At 42.6% G+C, this 17,528-nt stretch overlaps 1 protein-coding gene across 1 annotated transcript; it reads left to right on the forward strand.

Annotated features, from left to right (window-relative positions):
- The first annotated feature begins 3,589 nt into the window (after positions 1 to 3,589).
- LOC116540530 (putative MAGE domain-containing protein MAGEA13P) lies at positions 3,590 to 4,634 on the forward strand. Its single transcript, XM_032264071.1, is given in 2 exon segments — positions 3,590 to 4,018; positions 4,020 to 4,634. Coding segments are annotated over 2 exon segments (1,044 nt in total).
- The last annotated feature ends 12,894 nt before the right edge of the window (positions 4,635 to 17,528 follow it).

Here is a 17,528-nt window from a genome sequence, read left to right on the forward strand (position 1 = left end):
AGGGGCCCCACCAAAATGCAAATTTGATGTTAGTCTTTGGAGGTCCCTGGCAGGGCTGTCAGGAACAGGCAGGCACCAATACCACCTTCTCTGCCGTTCTGTGAAGGATATCTCAGGTAGACTGGGGAAAAGGCCTTTTGAAGACGGGGAGTTCAGGTCCTGGAATGAGAAAATATGTATACTTTGAAAAGGACTGATGGTAACCCCTAACCCAGAACAAAAGAGAATACAATAGAATCCTATGCTGCCCAGATGTGGTGGTCCCTTGTACAGACCGGTCAAGCTGAAGCCCCATCAGCTTGGTGGTCTTAGTGAAGTAAAAGCATCAATCTGAGGCGTTTGGGCTCTGGTGGACAAAAAAAAAGTGCCCCAGGTAGTGCCAAAAATCAAAGTGAGGCCACTGAGCTAGGACTAAGAGGTTTTTCCACTCCAAGTGGAAGGAGACTTATGTTGCCCTGCCCTTACTGTCAGCCCTGAGAAACCTCAGGCAGAGTGCCCAGATGTGGTGTTTATTTATTTAGAGACAGAGTCTCACTCTGTCACCCAGCCTGGAGTGCAGTAGTGCGATCTCTGCTCACTGCAACCTCCACTGCCCGGGTTCAAGTGATTCTCCTGCCTCAGCCTCCCTAGTAGCTGGGACTATAGGCACATGCCCCATGCCTGGCTAATTTTTGTATTTTTAGTAGAGACAGTATTTCATGTTGGCCAGGCTGGTCTTGAATTCCTGGCCTCAGATGATCCACCCGCCCCGGCCTCCCAAAGTGCTGAGATTAGAAGCGTGAGGCACCACACCCAGCCGATGTGGTGTAACTTAACCTTCACTTTGGCAGTCTGAGGGAGGAGAAGCTTACTCTGATGGGGTGGGCTCCACTTAGGCAAGCAGAAGAGTCCCAGACTTTGTCAGACTCTAAGGTGAGGCCCCAGAAGGAGAAGTAAGGGAACTGCTTGTTCACCACACTGGAAGGGCCTCCTCCAGCTTCACCTTGCCCCCGGATGTGAACCCTTCTAAACAGGGTTCCCGGATGTGGTGTTTCCAGCCTTTCATCTTTGGAGTCGCACAGAGGAAGGAGGTGTCTTCTGACAGGACTGAAGTCGATTTGGCAGAGGAAAGAGTCTCAGGCTCTCCAGGTATTAAAGTGAGGGCCCTGAAGAAAGACAGGAGAGACCTCTTACCACAGAGAGAGGGCAACTCAGCTCCCTTCCCCTTCTGTCAGCGCTGGGATGCTGCAGTGTTCCCAGATGTGGTGTATCTGGGCGTCCATCTTTGGAGTGAGAGAGGTGAAGCTTTATTAGAGGGGTGTAGACTCAGGTCAGCAGAAGGAGTTGTCCTAGGCAGTGCCAGACATCCAGGTGAGGACCCTTATGGAGGGCTGAGGGGACATCCCATCAGACAAAACAGAGCCTGCAGAAACTCATTCCTATTGTCAGCCCTGGGAGGCGTCCGTCAAGCAGATACATCTTCCCCTATCCTCCGCACTTCCTTGTTGGAGCGATAGGAACCTTCACTTGAGGGCCACATCCTCAGTTCAGCAGGAGGGAGGCAGTGCAAGTCCTATCGGGAGTAAACAGGATGACCTTAGGGAAGACTGAGGGCACTCCACCTCAGAACCCAGTGAGATCTCCACAGAAATTCACCCTAATCCTCACTGTCAGCCTGAGAACCTCAGGGAATACTGTATGACTGAGCGTCCTCTTTTACCTGCATCATACACAGATTGGGTGTTTTAGGGAGATGAGAGCCTTGGTCTGAAGGGTTCACCCTCTGCTAATCGTGGGGAGGAGTTGCAGGCCCTGCTAGGCATAAAGGCAATGATCCTTAGGTAGGGCCGAGAGGACCTCCCACTCCAGATAGAGAGGGCACCACAGAAACCTCCCCTTCTCTGAAAGGCCCCAGGCTTGGCGCTAAGGCAGAGGTGCCCGCCCTCCCCCCACTCATTCCCATCATTTCCTTGTCTGGCCTATCTGGGAGATGAGCACCTTAGCATAAGGAAAGCATCCTCTAGTCAGCAAAAAAGAATGGGTTGCAAGCCCTGTTGGGAGTAAAAATACACCCAACTCAGAACCCAGAGGGAGCTGCACAGATACCTACCCTGACCCTGCTATGACCCCTGGTAGAAGTTATTCAGGCCTGTTAGGCTGAGGCCCCAACTCATTTCCTTCTTGGTGGTCTTAGTTAAGGGCCTTAGATGGGGCGCAGCTTCAGGTCAACAGAGAGAGGAGCCCCAGCCCTGCCAGGAGTCAAAGTGAGGACTCAGAGAATGGACTGATGAGGGCTCCATTTGCAAGTAGAGGGGCTTGATCCCCTGCTCCTGCAGCCAGCCCTGAGATATCCCGAGTATAGGCAGTTAGGCACAGGCATCTCCTTCCAGCCTTCCACTTTCCTCACTTGCTTGTCTGGCATGTCTGGCAGTGGAAGCCCTGGCCTTAGGGATGTATCCTCAGTCCAGTGGAAGGAAAGCAATGCAGGCCTTGCCATGAGTATATGAGTCCCTTTGTGAGAATTGAGTGCAGATCTTACACTAGACAAGGAGAGTTTCCATCAAAACCTGCCTCACACCTATAAGTCGGCCCTGGCAGCCCCAGGTAGGTCTGTCTGTAAGTGTCCCCTCATTTTCCACTGACCTGAGAGTCTCAGAGAGGAAAAGGCCTTTGTCTTGGAGGGCCAAATTCAGGTCACCAGAGGGAGGAGTCCCAGGCACTGCTAGGCATGGAGGTGAGTACCCTGAAGCATAACTGAGTATACCAATCACCCAAGGACATATTAAGTCCAGCCCCTGCTATCAGCCATAGGAATTCCTAGGCAGGGGTGACTGTATGTGGTACTACTTCACTTTTGTCTCATTGGTCTCAGGGAAGTGAAGGCCTCAGCCTCAGGGAGCAGCTTCACATCAGTAGTGATAGCTACATCTAGTCAACCCAGGAAGGAGACCTAGGTTCTACCAAGAGTCCAAGTAAGGATCCTGAATGAGGATTGAGGGGACTCCCTTCCACCTTCACAGAGTTGGGGCACCTGCCCTACCCTGTTCCTTCCCTTGGAGGCCCTGGAGCATGGTGTTCAGATGTGCTGTGCCCTCACTCCCATCAGCTGGACTCACTTCAGCAGAGGGAGGAATTTCAGGCCTTTCCAGGAATCATTTTGGGGATGGAAGGGACCCCCTAAGGAAAAACAGTTGGACCTAGCCCTTCCTGCTCTGCTGTTGGCCATGATAGGACCCAGGAGTAGTGGGGGATCCAGCAAAAAGCTGTGAGGACCTCAGAGTCTGGCCCCGCCCCACCTATCAGCCTTGAAGTGGCTCTCCCCCTGAGCTCCTCTTACAGGGAATCCAGGAACTGGAAGTGAGGGCCTTGATATGAGGCACATGTCCTCAGTTCACAGAGAAGTGGAGATCCAGTCAGTGCCAGGAGTCATGATGAAGTGCAGGACAGGAGACCTTTGGGGCCCTAGAGCACTAATGGAGGACCTGTTAAGACAGTATGTATCATAATGACAAGGTTAAGTTTCTCAAAATCTTCCTCTTCCCCAGTCTAGTTGGCTCCGCCAGCCATCTCCTGCCCATACTCCTGCAGGCTGCCCCCAAAGCAAGTCATGATGCCTCACAGCCAAAAGAGTCAGCACCTGGATCTTGAGCAAGGCCTTCAGGCCCCCAGAGAGGCACAGGGTCTCATGGGTGTGCAGGTTCCTGAAGCTGATAAAGTGAATACCACAGCCTCCTCCTCTTCCTCTACTCTGATCCAGGGCACTTTGGAGAAGGTGTCTGCTTCTGGAACAACAGGTACTCCCCAGAGTCCTCAGAAAGTCTACTTCTCCTGCACTACTATCAAAGCCACTCCATGGAATCAATCTGATAAGAGTTCCAGAAGCCAGGAAAAGAAGAATCCATGTGCCTCCCAGGCCCTGCCAGAGGCCGAGTCCTTGCTTGGTAGCATGCTAGAGAAGAAGGTGGCTGAGTTGGTGAAATTCCTGAGTGTCAAATATAGAACAAAACAACCCATCACAGAAGCAGAAATGCTGAAGCATTGTCATCAAAGAGCACAAGGACCACTTCCCTCTAATCTTTATGCAAGCCCGTGAATGCATGGAGATGGTCTTTGGCATTGATGTGAAGGAAGTGGATCCCATCAGCCACTCCTATGTGCTCCTCAAATCACTAGACCTCACCTACTATGGGAAGCTGAGCAATGACCAGGGAATGCCCAAGACTGGCCTCCTGATTCGCATCCTGGGTATGATCTTCATAGAAGGCAACTGTGCCTCTGAGGAGAAGATCTGGGAAGTGCTGAATATTATCGGGATGTATGCTGGGAGGAAGGATTTCATCTATGGGGATTTCAGGAAGCTTATCACCAGAGATTTGGTGCATGAAAAATACCTGGAGTGCTTTCAGGTACCCAACAGTCATTCTCCAAGGTACGAATTCCGATGGGGCCCAAGGGCTTACGCTGAAACCACCAAGATGAAAGTCCTGGAGTTTTTCTCCAGAGCCAGTGCCAGCTCCTTTCCACCTCTGTATAAGGAAGCTTTAAGAGATGAGGAAGAGAAAGCTCAGGAAATAATTGCCACCATGGGTGGTACTACTCTCATGGCCAGTGCATATTTCCAGGCCAAGTCCAGCAGCTCCTCTTTCCCTGAGTAAACTCACAGGCAGATTCTTTTTTTTTTTCCCATTTATTTATTTTATTGCATTTTAGGTTTTGGGGTACATGTGAAGAACATGCAAAATTGTTGCATAGGTACACACGTGGCAGTGTGATTTGCTGCCTTCCTCCCCATCACCTACAACTGGCATTTCTCCCCCTGCTATCTCTCCCCAGCTCCTCAGCCCCCACCGTCCCTCCCCTATTTCCCCCCAACTGACCCCAGTGTGTAGTGCTCCCCTCCCTGTGTCCATGTGTTCTCATTGTTCAACACCCGCCTATGAGTGAGAACATGTGGTGTTTGATCTTCTGCCCTTCTGTCACTCTATGTTTGAAAAGGGAAGTCAAGGTTTTAAGTAGGGAAGGGCTGATTTAAGATTTTTGTCTCTTTTACTTTTGGATATTTTTCAAGTGTTTCTCTTAAAAGGATTATTAGCTTCAGAATGTAGATTCGTGAGTGACATTGGTCACACATTTATTACTGTTTATCAGGTTTAAGAATACAAGCTTTTCTATTATATAAACCAAATGGGGAGAGCTTCCATCTTATTTTGTGATCTGGAATAAGAACATGGTGTTGGAATAGGAATTTTCTTAGAAATATGTAAGATCCTAGAAATAAAATTAATGAGATCAATAAATACAGGAAAAACATAAAAGATGGTTTTAATTGTAGGATTTATGTACGCCTTTTAGTCTGTGATTTTGTAAAATTAAAGATTCATACCTGAATTGTTTGGCTTATTCAAGAATGTATGAGAAACTAAATCTTATTAAATAATGAGCCCCAGTTTACCAGCTCATTTATTCCCCAAACATTAATTGAGTATCTGCTCTTTGTAAGCACTGTGTTAGTAATGGGGATTCTGGGTTAAAGGCCAGGAGGTTGGTGAGATGTCCTTTAAGACCCAAAGAGCAAATACAAAGAAGGAATACGACTCCAAATTAAACAGTGAAGAATAATGCTTGAGCTAAGGAAGTTTGGAGCTTTGGAACTTTGCAACTACTTATGTGGGAGTTAATTTTAAGTTAAGCTGGATGCTGGCAGGGGCCAGGCACTCAGTGTGTCTTATAGGTGAGTTAAAAGCCTGGAATGCAAAACTTCTCTTAGCAGTTCCTTCTGGATGTTGGATAAAACAGAGAAGAATCTCTACCTGGGGCAGGGTATGGAATGTGGCCTGCACTCTTGTCCCAGTGTAGTTGAACAGAGTGCATGAACTAAGTGTTCATATACATCATCTGCAAGGGTTTCCTGAGAAATAGGGGGATACCCCCTTAAAGTGCTCCCAGAAACCTCCTGGCTGGCACCCATTTCCCTGGTGTGGGAGAGCCAGGGCCCACTCTATTAAAAAGGCATTTAATTAAATGATCATTTAATTAAATGATCTTGACTGTAATTTGGCCAGTTCTAAGCAAGGGCTAGATTTTGAGTGGGGGTGAAATGAATGAAAATAGTGGTTTGCATGGAAGAGAAGTTGAGGGGGTAGGAAGGAGTTACTCCTTGACTCAAAAATTGTAGAATCCTTGAGTTGCATCCAGCTGATAAAAATGTCCCTACATCCAAATCAACTTTATATGTCTACCAATAGTAAAAATTTACTGAGTTTTATTCATAAAGTGGTATTTCTGACCCAATTGGCGTGTTATGTCCTATTGTGCTGCATATGCTCTGAAATGTCCTTGATATAGATCTCTCTCTCTGACCCCCCTACACACACTCCTAGAGAATATGGTACATATGGAGGGTTTGGAGTTAAAATCATATTGGAAACAACTGCCGTTCATGAAAGATCCAATACATGCAAGTCGCTGTGCCAGGTGCCTTACTCACATCACATACATTCCAACACTTCTACAAGACAGGGCTTATGAAATTCACCTTACATATGAAGAACCTGAGGCTCATACTGCTTGATAATTTCCCCAGATTATATGGCTAGTAAGTGACAGGACTGGGACTTGACCCCTGGCCTGAATTCATCTAGGCCCACACCGTCCCCCCTCTTCCTAGCCTGAGGCAGGCCTTCTGTGTCTTGGTTCATATTTGTTCTCAGTACTCCATAATGTCTTTCAGGTAACAAAAAGAACTTTGTGGCTAAGGTACTAAAAAGCAGGCCTAAAGAAGGAAGATGACATGGGAATCAAACACAATCTGGGAATATTCTGTGGGCTTTATGAACCTCGAGTCCTCCTGCCTGAGCCCCAGGGTTCCTGAGAGCTGATTCTGTCCAGGTGCTCACATTTCTGTCCTGTCCCTCCGCTTCCCTTCATTACGGTACCGTTCCTCTAGTGTTGGCCCATGTTCCCTCCTATCCAAACCTGGAACCTGGACTGCTTACCAGATCATCACTGCCTCCTCCTCTTAGGACTGTGCCTTGCTCCAGGTGGAACAACCCAAAATCACCTGCCCTTCCCCTGACACAGAGCATTCCTACTCTACTGCAGAAGTTCCCTGACTGTTTCATCCCTCATTTTGGAACCCCACTGATAGCAACAGCCCTCTCCAACATTAAAAGCATGCTTTGGAGGATGTTTTGATGCCTGGTCATTCCCCCTGGACCTCTTCAACACATACTCAAATTGCCTTGCAAATGGGTTGATGAGTGGAGTTTGATTTGCACATAATATGTTGGTTCTTGGGATACAATCCTAAATTCAGAGAAAGAGAACTTTTAATCATCCTGATATTTGAAGTAGAAATTTAATAAGGTGTATTATTTGAAGCAAGCCACTGAACGCTTTGACAAATAAATGGTGATACTTTGATGGTTGAAAAGCCAAAGCCTCGCTTATAAGCAGTAGACAAAGAAAGACCATATAAATTACTTCTAAGCAAACATCTACAAAAGACTGAATTCCTAAAATTCTAGACTTCTCCTAGGAGGTAAACAGTAATTCTCTGATAGACATGCTAGCTCAGATAGAAAAGGAAAACAAAGGTTTATCATCATTCCACTTGCCTTGTCCATCTTTCTGCCTCCACAGGAAAATCCTGTTTTATAGTCCACTTAATGGTACCTGTAAAGGGTTTCCAAAATGTTCAGTCCTGTGGAGGGTAGCAGAGGCTCAGAAGTTAAGATTTTGATCATGCATCAAATGGAAGGGAAAAATTCTTAGCCTACTAAAATTATGGAAGTTATTGCAAAGATCAGTGCAGAACTCCCTGCAAAGATTTCTAGGATTCTTTGAAAACTGGATGGGATCTTGTGTTTGAAAGCACTTAAGAAAGGTAGTGTATTTCAAGACAAATTTGGTTTTCTCACAAAATTCTCCAAGAAATGAAGAATGTTGTAATAATAAGTTATAGTAGTTGCTTTTTATTGAGCACCTATTATGTGACAACCAGAGCCAGTGTGCCATTTCCACGCTTCCTCTCCAGCAAACATGATGGCCCTGAATTCAGATAGTGGAGCTACAACAGGGACGCAGCCTGAATCCCTGGGTGGCCTGACAGAGGAAGTCCCTGCCAACCTACATCAGAATTTTGGCACACAAAAAGTAAACTTCTGTTGTGTCAAGCTATTCAAATTTCAGGTTTTATTTATTGCATCGGCTAGCAGTTACTTAACTAGTAAATGCACAACTTTTATTTATATATGTATATGTTCATATAATTTTATTTAAATGTAAAAAGTATATTTAAATGTATTTACACATATTGATAATTGTTTACATAAATAAATATTTGAATAAGACTCAAGGAACTCTTAGGCTTATTTAAATATTTTCATTACAAAAGTAACTGTGCAAGTATACCTATTGCAAAAAAATTTTTAAATACAGATCAATCAAAATTCTTGCCTTTAAAAAGTTCCTCCAAAAATCAGGTCCCTTTTTGGTGATAACTGCAATGAACAATTTGATGTGAATTATTTTAAAGCGAATCTAGGCTTTTTCATAGATTAATAAAGTAGAAAATTATATTGTGAGTTTTTTTTTTTTTTTTTTTTTTTTTTTTTTTTTTTTTTTTTTTTTTTGTAGAGTTAGCTGAGGCTTTATTTCGGAAAAACACAATTGAATTGGTTTTTAGTTAGGGGGCATGGGCAAGATCAGGTATCCCAGGCAGTAAACTCCCCACAAGGGTGGGCTGAGGGCTGGGACTGAGCGTCAGCTGGGTCTCCTGCTCCCTATGCTCCCCTGCACAGTGGCCTGTCCCACAGGTTCTGGGGTAGCCACAGGAGCAGGTAGGCTGGGAGGGGCTATTGTGGCTATTCACTTGGACAGGACATCAGGGGACCCTGACACCAGCTTCCCATCACAAATCTCGATAATCTTCACAACCATGGCCCTAGAGGACCTCCTTTGGCGAAAGATGTTAGATACCCTGCCAGAGCAAAAGCCAGAGCCCATGCTATAGAGCCTGTGAGGCTCCCATTGGCCAAGCTCAGCCCACCTGAGTAACCACTGGTGGTCTTCTTATGGATACTCATGTTACTCATCCCAGACTCCATCCAGCTCTGCTCCATCCTCCACTCCAGCAGCTTGTTGTAGGTGGAGATTCGATGTTCAAGGCCAGCTTGAAGTACATCAGTTCCTGGTACTTATGCAACTGCTGGGCCATGTCCTGACTGGCCCGCTGCAGGACTGCTTCCAGCTCACTGGCTTTGCACTGATGTCCTTAATGGGTATTGCTGTCCTTAACAGCCAGCTCCCTACACTGCTTGGCATCTGCCATGGCGGCCTCAGGTAACAATGTATGTTAATACCTACATGCTCAGAACCATTTTATATTATTAATCTTTTAAATTTGGGGTAAAATTATCAGTGAAAAAGTATTACCTCACTATTGTTTTAATTGATGTTTGCTCATTTTCTTATTTGGTTAAGCAGAAAATATAACTTAATTCCTCACCCATATAAAGCGAGATTCATGCAGTGATGTCCAGATTAACAGAATTCTTCTCGGCGTGATTTAAAATTCTGAAATGTCAAACGTTCTCCCTTTGCTTTAAGAAGCAAGGGTTTGGTCAGAATGTTCAGGAGGCAGGGAAGAGGACCAGACAGGACACCCCTCAGCTAATGAGGGGCATTAGAAGGATCTAGGGGAGGACAATTGCAAGAGTCCATGAGCAAGACCACATATAAAACAGTTCCAGAGAGCCCAAGGCTGGCTGACACTCAGATCTCTAAATCTGGAGTTCAGTGTAGAGTGAAGCAATGCCTAGAAGAGGTGAGAAATCTGGTTTGGAAGCATGGTGCTACAGGACAGCTTATATGAATAGGCTTGGGGAATCTCTGAATCTCTTTGTTACAATCTCTTTGTTACAAGCTGGAAGCTTCAGTGTGGTCTGGGTTTGCAGGTCTACTGACAGAGTGGACCAATGGCATGCCAGACACCCCACCCTGCCTTAGAGTCATCTTATGTCCTTTCAGGAAGAGCATAGCTGGCTACCCAGCATTATACTAGGTGAGCTACATCTTCTGACTACTCTAGTAGTTCATGATACCCTTGCCAGTTTCCCAGGCCTGGAGTTGTTACAATGCCTGCCAGAGTCTGGTATGTTTTCTCCTCCATAGTGGACCTCTTCCATGCAGGCTGGGCTTTGTGAGTGAATTGAGTTGGTGACTGATGACCAGAAAGATAACAGGCAGGAACACTGAGGAGCAGTGGAAGGAATGATACAGCTTCCAACAGGGGTAATTGGAGTGGGAATGCCCTGGGACTAATTACCTCAGTGACTGCAGATAAAGGGCTGAGGGTAGACTTGCCTGGAAAATGGTCCAAATGATGTCCCCTGCTCAGATTGTCTCCCTTGGAATCTGACCCATTGACACTCTAGAGGGTGGGCATCCTGTGGCTGTGACTGCTTTCCTACGTTGCCACTAGATACTGTATGGCATAGAGGATTGGCCCAAGGTGCAGACATGTGCGGTGTAGATGGAAAACCCATGGAGATGGCACATGCTTCCTTGTTAAACTAAAAGGAATATGTGGGGTGCAAAGCAGGAAGCATCATGTATGATGATGTTGAGATCATCTCATCCCCACAGCCAAGATAGTGTTTAGGCCTAGAGATGAGACATCCATAATGACATGCTCAGTGCTACTTTCCCTTGGGAATCTTGAAGTTACATGAGCAGTTGTGGCAGTGTAGGTTTTTTCCACAGAGGCAGGAAGCCCAGGCATGAGGCAGGCTCTACATTTTGAACCAGCTAATGTGACCCTCTGGTGCTTTGATTTATTCATTTATTCTTCCAGCAAACATTTGTTGAACACACGTTGAAGAAAAACAAATAAAAAAGACAAAGCATTTAATTCAGACTGGAAATTAGGTTGTGCTGCATCAATAGAGATCATTTGAGGTCATAGGATTAGGGTAAATTGAGGTTTGTATACATAGCAGCCATGCTGTCTCTGGCAAACATAGTTGGCAACCAAACTCACACAAAACTTGATAAATCCAGGGAAGAATTTAAAGAGAGAAAGTACTCATCTAGAAAATCCACCAGAGAAAAATGTGCTGTGTTTTCCTAAATATAGTATATATCCATGTATATATGTATGTCTGCATCTGTGTGTGTATGGATATTTGTGTCCATGCTTGTGTATTTGTGGTTTGTTATATGTGTATATAAAATACACCCACACATATATATTGTGAGGTTTCAATCTCATATCTGCTATCTTAGATCACCTCTACAGCTCTAATTTTACTGGCACCAACACCCAGATACTCCTCTAACCCTGTGTGGCTGTTTTAAGGAGTTGGCAGATCTGCAGTAACTAAAGTTTCTATGGCAAACAAAGTGCTGGGTGCAATCTTGGGCCCCAGAACTTAGAGGTCAGGTCTCAATATTCTATCCTATCTACATCTAACTGGTGGACACCAGTTGTCAAAATTCTAGATGAGAGACCCATCATTCAATCTGAAGCCTTCCACAAAAATCCAATACATGAACATGAGAAGGCAGAGCAGCGATTGCAATGAGGACTATAATGCAATGGTCCTGGGTTCTGTCCACTCAGTTCCCTTTCTTCTTCCTCAGAAGCAGTGGTCCTTGACACTCAACAGAACTTTAATCTTCCCTTGATCCCTGCCAGGAAATCTCTGTGCTAAAACACCCTTCCCCAGACATGGATTTCATTATACTCTGATACAGGCAGCTATCTATGTATACTCCATTGTGTCCAATGCACTGAATTTCAATTTTGCTGTCTGGCTTTGTGCTATTGTCAATAACTTGTGGCCCACCAACCTTGGCATCTCCCATATACTTTACCATCCATTTCTTATTGCTGTGACTCCTCATTGTTCCACCCCATCAAGTTAGACACCACAGATATGCACTGTCTTCCTATCCACTTATTTAGTCTTCATTCTTAGCATGTGACTGGCTACCTTCCCTCTAATGCATCATCCACTTTCAGATTTTGCACAGGCTCTTCCTTGCTACCCACCCCAACCACTGTCTCTACTTTGTATAGATCTGTGTCAATCTCTCATCTTGGAAAAAGTCTTCTGCTATTGCCTTTACCTTCAGTGCCAAACAACAGAGAGAGCTTTCTCTGACTTTCTACCATTTCCTTCTTTTCAAACTATTATCGGATTCTGTCCCAGCCTCCTCAACAAGAGCAGGGAACCTAGATCATTTTACCTTCACATGTTATCTCTGCTCTTCCAACATGGCTCACAACCTTCTTGACTGATATTCAGAACTTTAATTCCCTTTAAATCATTTCTTATGTAGCTTAATTCACTTTAATAAAAAAGGTGAAGTTATTCCTATAAGAATTCCCCATGTAAAACAGAGAAAAGTAATTTGGGATTCACAACACCCATTCTAATAACCATGTGTTCACTCTATAAATTATACATGTTTCTAAAATCCTTAGTATGTGTGACCACAATGACCACACTGTGCTAGGAGGACACTGGGTATAAAGAGGGAAACAGCAGACCCTACCCGTTGGAATTCAGAACAGTCAGAAACACAAAAACCAACAATATACATCTATTTCTATAAATTTCTTCATACATTGTTATTCTTTTTATTTTAAACTGTCAATTATCACAGATATTTACATAATAAGAAAAGCATATTTTATACTTACCCATGTATTTGCAATTTCTAGTGCTCTTCTTTCCTTTACTTATGATACATATTTCTATCTGTCATCATTTTCCATCTCACTGGATGACTTCTTTTTTAACCTTTTTTGTGGTGTGGAACTGTTGTTGGTGAATTCTTTCAAGGTTTTATATTTCTGAAAGAGGCTTTGTTTCTTTTTTGTTTTTGAAATACATTTTCATAGGCTATAGAAAAGTAGGTTGACATTTTATTTTTTTCTTTCAGTACTTTAAATAGTGTCCCAGTCTTCACTGGTTTTCATTGTTTTTGACAAGATATCAACTTTTATCCTTATCTTTCTTCTTTTTAGGTAAAGTGTCTTTATTTTTCTTCTCACTACTTTAAAGATTTTCTCTTTATTTGTGGTTTTAAGCAATTTGATTATAATATGACTTAATATAGTGTTCTTCATGTTTCTTGTTCTTGGAATTCTTTTTGAATCTGTGGGTTTATAGTGCACATCAAAATTGGGGATTTTTAATTTATTATTTATTCAAGTATTTTTTCTATCCCCATTTAACCCTCTTTTTCAGGGTCTCAAAATTTATGTATATTAGGCCATGTGAAGTAGCCTCACAGCTTAGATAAGTTTCTATTTATTAGTATTAGTCTTTTTTTCTTTCTCTGAGAGCATCGGTGTTTCATTGTAAAAAATGTTTATTGCTGTATCTTCAAGTTCACTAATTTTTTCTTCTGCCATGTCTAATCTGCCATTAATTCTGGCTGGTATGGTTTTATTTTTATTTCAATATTGTAGTTTTTTCTTTCACTCTTCATTTGGGACTTTCATTATCTCTTCAACGTCTGCATTTAACATGTTGAACTTTTACTCTATTTCTTGAACATATGAAATATAGCTTTAATAACTCTTTTAATATCCTTGCCTACGAACTCTCTCATCCATGTCAGTCATGACCAACTGATTATCCTTCCAAGTAGCAATCTTAGTTTCATGCTTCTTTGCATGTCTGGCAATTCTGATTTGATGTTAGACTGTTAATTTTACCTTGTTGAGTGCTGAATACATTTTTTTAATTCTATAAATAAATATCCTTTATCTTTTTTCTGAGACATAGTTAAGTTACTTGGAAATAATGGGATCCCTTCAGGCCTTGCTTTTACACTTTTTTAGATAAGATCATAGCAGTGTTTAGTCTATGGCTAATATTGCCTCACTACTAAGGCAAAATCCTTCAGAGTACTCTACCTAATGTCCCATGAATTATGAGGATTTTCACTCGGACTAGTGGGAAGGGGAACTATCCCCACTCTTGTATGAGCTCTTGAGTTCTTCCTATATGCTGTTCTCTCCTCTTTGGTATTCTTCCCTGAAAATTCTAGCTACATGGGCCTCCCTGGACTCCCAGCTCTATATCCTCAATTCAAGGAGAAATGTCAGTTCCCATTGTGGCTTGCATTCTCTCCACAAGCAGTAAGCTAAAGTGATGGTAGAGTTCACTTTATTTGTTTTTCTTTTCTTTTTTTTTTGAATATACTACAATAGTTGTTTATTGATGCACAATAACTACATATTTAGGGGATACATGAGATGTAATGTAATACAATGTGTAGTAATCAAATCAGGGTATTTAGAATATCCATTACCTCAAACATTTATGATTTCTTTGTGTTGGAAAAGTTTCAAAGCTTCTATTCTAGCTATTTTGAAATATATAATATATTATCGTTAACTATAGTCACCTTATTGTGGTATCAAAAACTGGAACTTATTCCTTCCTTCTAGCTGTATGTTTTTGTACCCATTAGCCTATCTTTTCTTATTCCCCTCCCTTTCCCATCCTCTTGTAATTATCACTCTACTCTCTACTTCCATGAGATCAACTTTCTTAGCTCCCACTTAAGAGTGAGAATGTGCAAATATTATTTGCCTTTCTGGGCGTGGTTTATTTCATATAACATACTAACTTCCAGGTCCTTTCATGTTGCTGCAAATGACAGGATTTCTCTCTGTTTATGGCTGAATAGCATTTTATTGCTTCTCATTTCTCAAAAATCACTGTTTGTCATTGTCTGATGTCAATAAATTAAAAACCATTGTCTTATATATTTCATCTCGGTGTTATGGTATGTCAGGTAAGAGTGAAGATTCAGTTCCTATTACTACGTTGTGGCTAGAAGCAAAGTCCTACAATCTAAACTTAAAACCTCAATTACCTAGGCATGACATACATTCCAAAACTTCAATCTTATTTAAATTAAAATCACAGTTGAAAAACAGGAGGACACACACTTATGTTCACATAGACACATTTACATACAACTGGGAAAAACAGCAAAAATGTTTTTCTCTGCTAGTTGAAATACGGTATTTTTAATTTTATTTGGGTTTTAAAATTTCTAACATTTATTAAACACATGTGAATTACTTTATCTTTAAAAGTTTTAAATAAAGTGTCTGTTCATATCCTTTGCCCACTTTTGAATGGATTTGTTGTCTTTTTCTTGTAAATCTGCTGTAGTTCTTTGTAGATTCTGGATATCAGCCCTTTGTCAGATGAATCAATTGCAATTTTTTTTTCACATTCTGTTGGTTGCCAGTTCACTGTGATGATTCTTTCCTTTGCTGTGCAGAAATTATTAAGGGTAATTAGATCCCATTTATCTATTTTGGCTTTTGTTGCCATTGCTTTTGGTGTTTTTAGTCATGAAGTCCTTGACTATGCCTATGTCCTGAATGGTATTGCCTAGGTTTTCTTCTAGGGTTTTTATGGTGTTAGGTCTTATGTTTAAATCTTTAATTGATCTGGAATTAATTTTAGTGTAAGGTATAAGGAAGGGGTCCAGTTTCTGCTTTCTGCACATGGCTAGCCAGTTTTCCCAACACCATTTATTAAACAGAGAATCCTTTCCCCATTGCTTGTCTTTGTCCTGTTTGTCAAAGATCAGATGGTTGTAGATATGTTGTGTTGCCTCCGAGACCTCTGTTCTGTTCCATTGGTCTATATCTCTGTGTTGGTAGAGTGTCATGCTGTTTTGATTACTGTGGCCTTGTAGTATAGTTTGAATTCAGGTAGCGTGATGCCTCCAGCTTTGCCCTTTTTGCTTAGGATTGTCTTGGCTATGCGGGCTCTCTTTTAGTTCCATATGAAGTTTAAAGTGGTTTCTTCCAGTTCTGTGAAGAAGGTCAATGGTAGCTTGATGGGGATAGCACTGAATCTATAAATTACTTTGGGTAATGTGGCCATTTTCATGATGTTGATTCTTCCTAATCATGACCATGGAAAGTTTTTCCATCTGTTTGTATCCTCTCTCATTCCTTAAGCAGTAGTTTGTAGTTCTCCTTGAAGAGGTCCTTTATTTCCTTTGTTAGTTGTATTCCTAGGTATTTTATTCTCTGTGTAGTAATTATGAATGGGAGTTTGCTCATGATTTGGCTCTCTGTTTGTCTGTTATTGGTGTATAGGAATGCTTATGATTTCTGCACATTGATTTTGTATCCTGCGACTTTGCTGAAGTTGCTTATCAACAGACACTTTTCAAAATAAAACATATATGAGGCCAATACACATATGCACAGATGTTCGCCATCGCTGGTCATTAGAGAAATGCAAATCAAAACCACATTGAGATACCATCTCACTCCAGTTAGAGTAGCAAGCACTGTGGGAGGCCGAGGTGGGTGGATCACGAGGTCAAGAGATCAAGACCATCCTGGTCAACATGGTGAAACCCCGTCTCTACTAAAAATACAAAAAATTAGCTGGGCATGGTGGCGCGTGCCTGTAATCCCAGCGACTCAGGAGGCTGGGGCAGGAGAATTGCCTGAACCCAGGAGGCGGAGGTTGCGGTGAGCCGAGATCGCGCCATTGCACTCCAGCCTGGGTAACAAGAGCGAAACTCCGTCTCAAAAAAAAAAAAAAAAAAAAAAATCTGGAGACAACAGATGCTGGAGAGGATATGGAGAAATAGCAACACTTTTACACCACTGGTGGGAGTATAAATTAGTTCGACCACTATGGAAGACAGTATGGCCATTCCTCAAGGATCTAGAAATAGAAATTCCGTTTGACCCAAACCCAATACTGGGTATATACCCAAAGGATTATAAAGCTTTCTATTATAAAGACAAATGCACACATATTTTCGTTGCAGCACTGTTTACAACAGCAAAGACCAGGAACCCATCCAAATGTCCATCAATGATAGATTGGACAAAGAAAATGTGGCCCATATACACCAATCAATACTATGCAGCCATAAAAAACGATGAGTTCGTGTCCTTTATAGGGACATGGATGAGTCTGGAAACCATCATTCTCAGCGAACTAACATAAGAACAGAAAACTAAACACCACATGTTCTGACTCATAGACAGGTATAGAACAATGAGAACACATGGGCACAGGGAGGGGAACATCACACACTGGGGTCTGTTGGGGGTGTGGGGGACTGGGATGGGACAGTATGGGGTGGGGAGGTTGAGGAGGGATAACACTGGGAGAAAGGCCTGATGTAGGTGATGGGGGGTTGGTGATAGCAAACCACCATGGCATGAGTGTACCTATGCAACAATCTTGCACATGTACCCCAGAACTTAAAGTACAATAAAAAAAAGAGAGAGTGATTTTTTATGAATAAAAGTTTCACATTTCTTCAACAGGAAAAAAGTTTTAAATAATATAAATATTTAAAATATGATTTAGACTACCAAGAATAAACACGCAGGCATTCTCTAGATTGCTTGTTGGCAATATTGATCAACCTCTTGCTGGATTCTACTCAGCCTCTGGTGTGCTTACCATTTGTTTACTAGAAAAAATATCATAGTCCAATTAATAAGCTGTGGTTAGTCATCCAACTGT

This window comes from Sapajus apella, unplaced genomic scaffold (assembly GCF_009761245.1).
Source record: "Sapajus apella isolate SASKATOON/1434 unplaced genomic scaffold, GSC_monkey_1.0 scaffold141, whole genome shotgun sequence".
Lineage (NCBI taxonomy): Eukaryota > Metazoa > Chordata > Mammalia > Primates > Cebidae > Sapajus > Sapajus apella.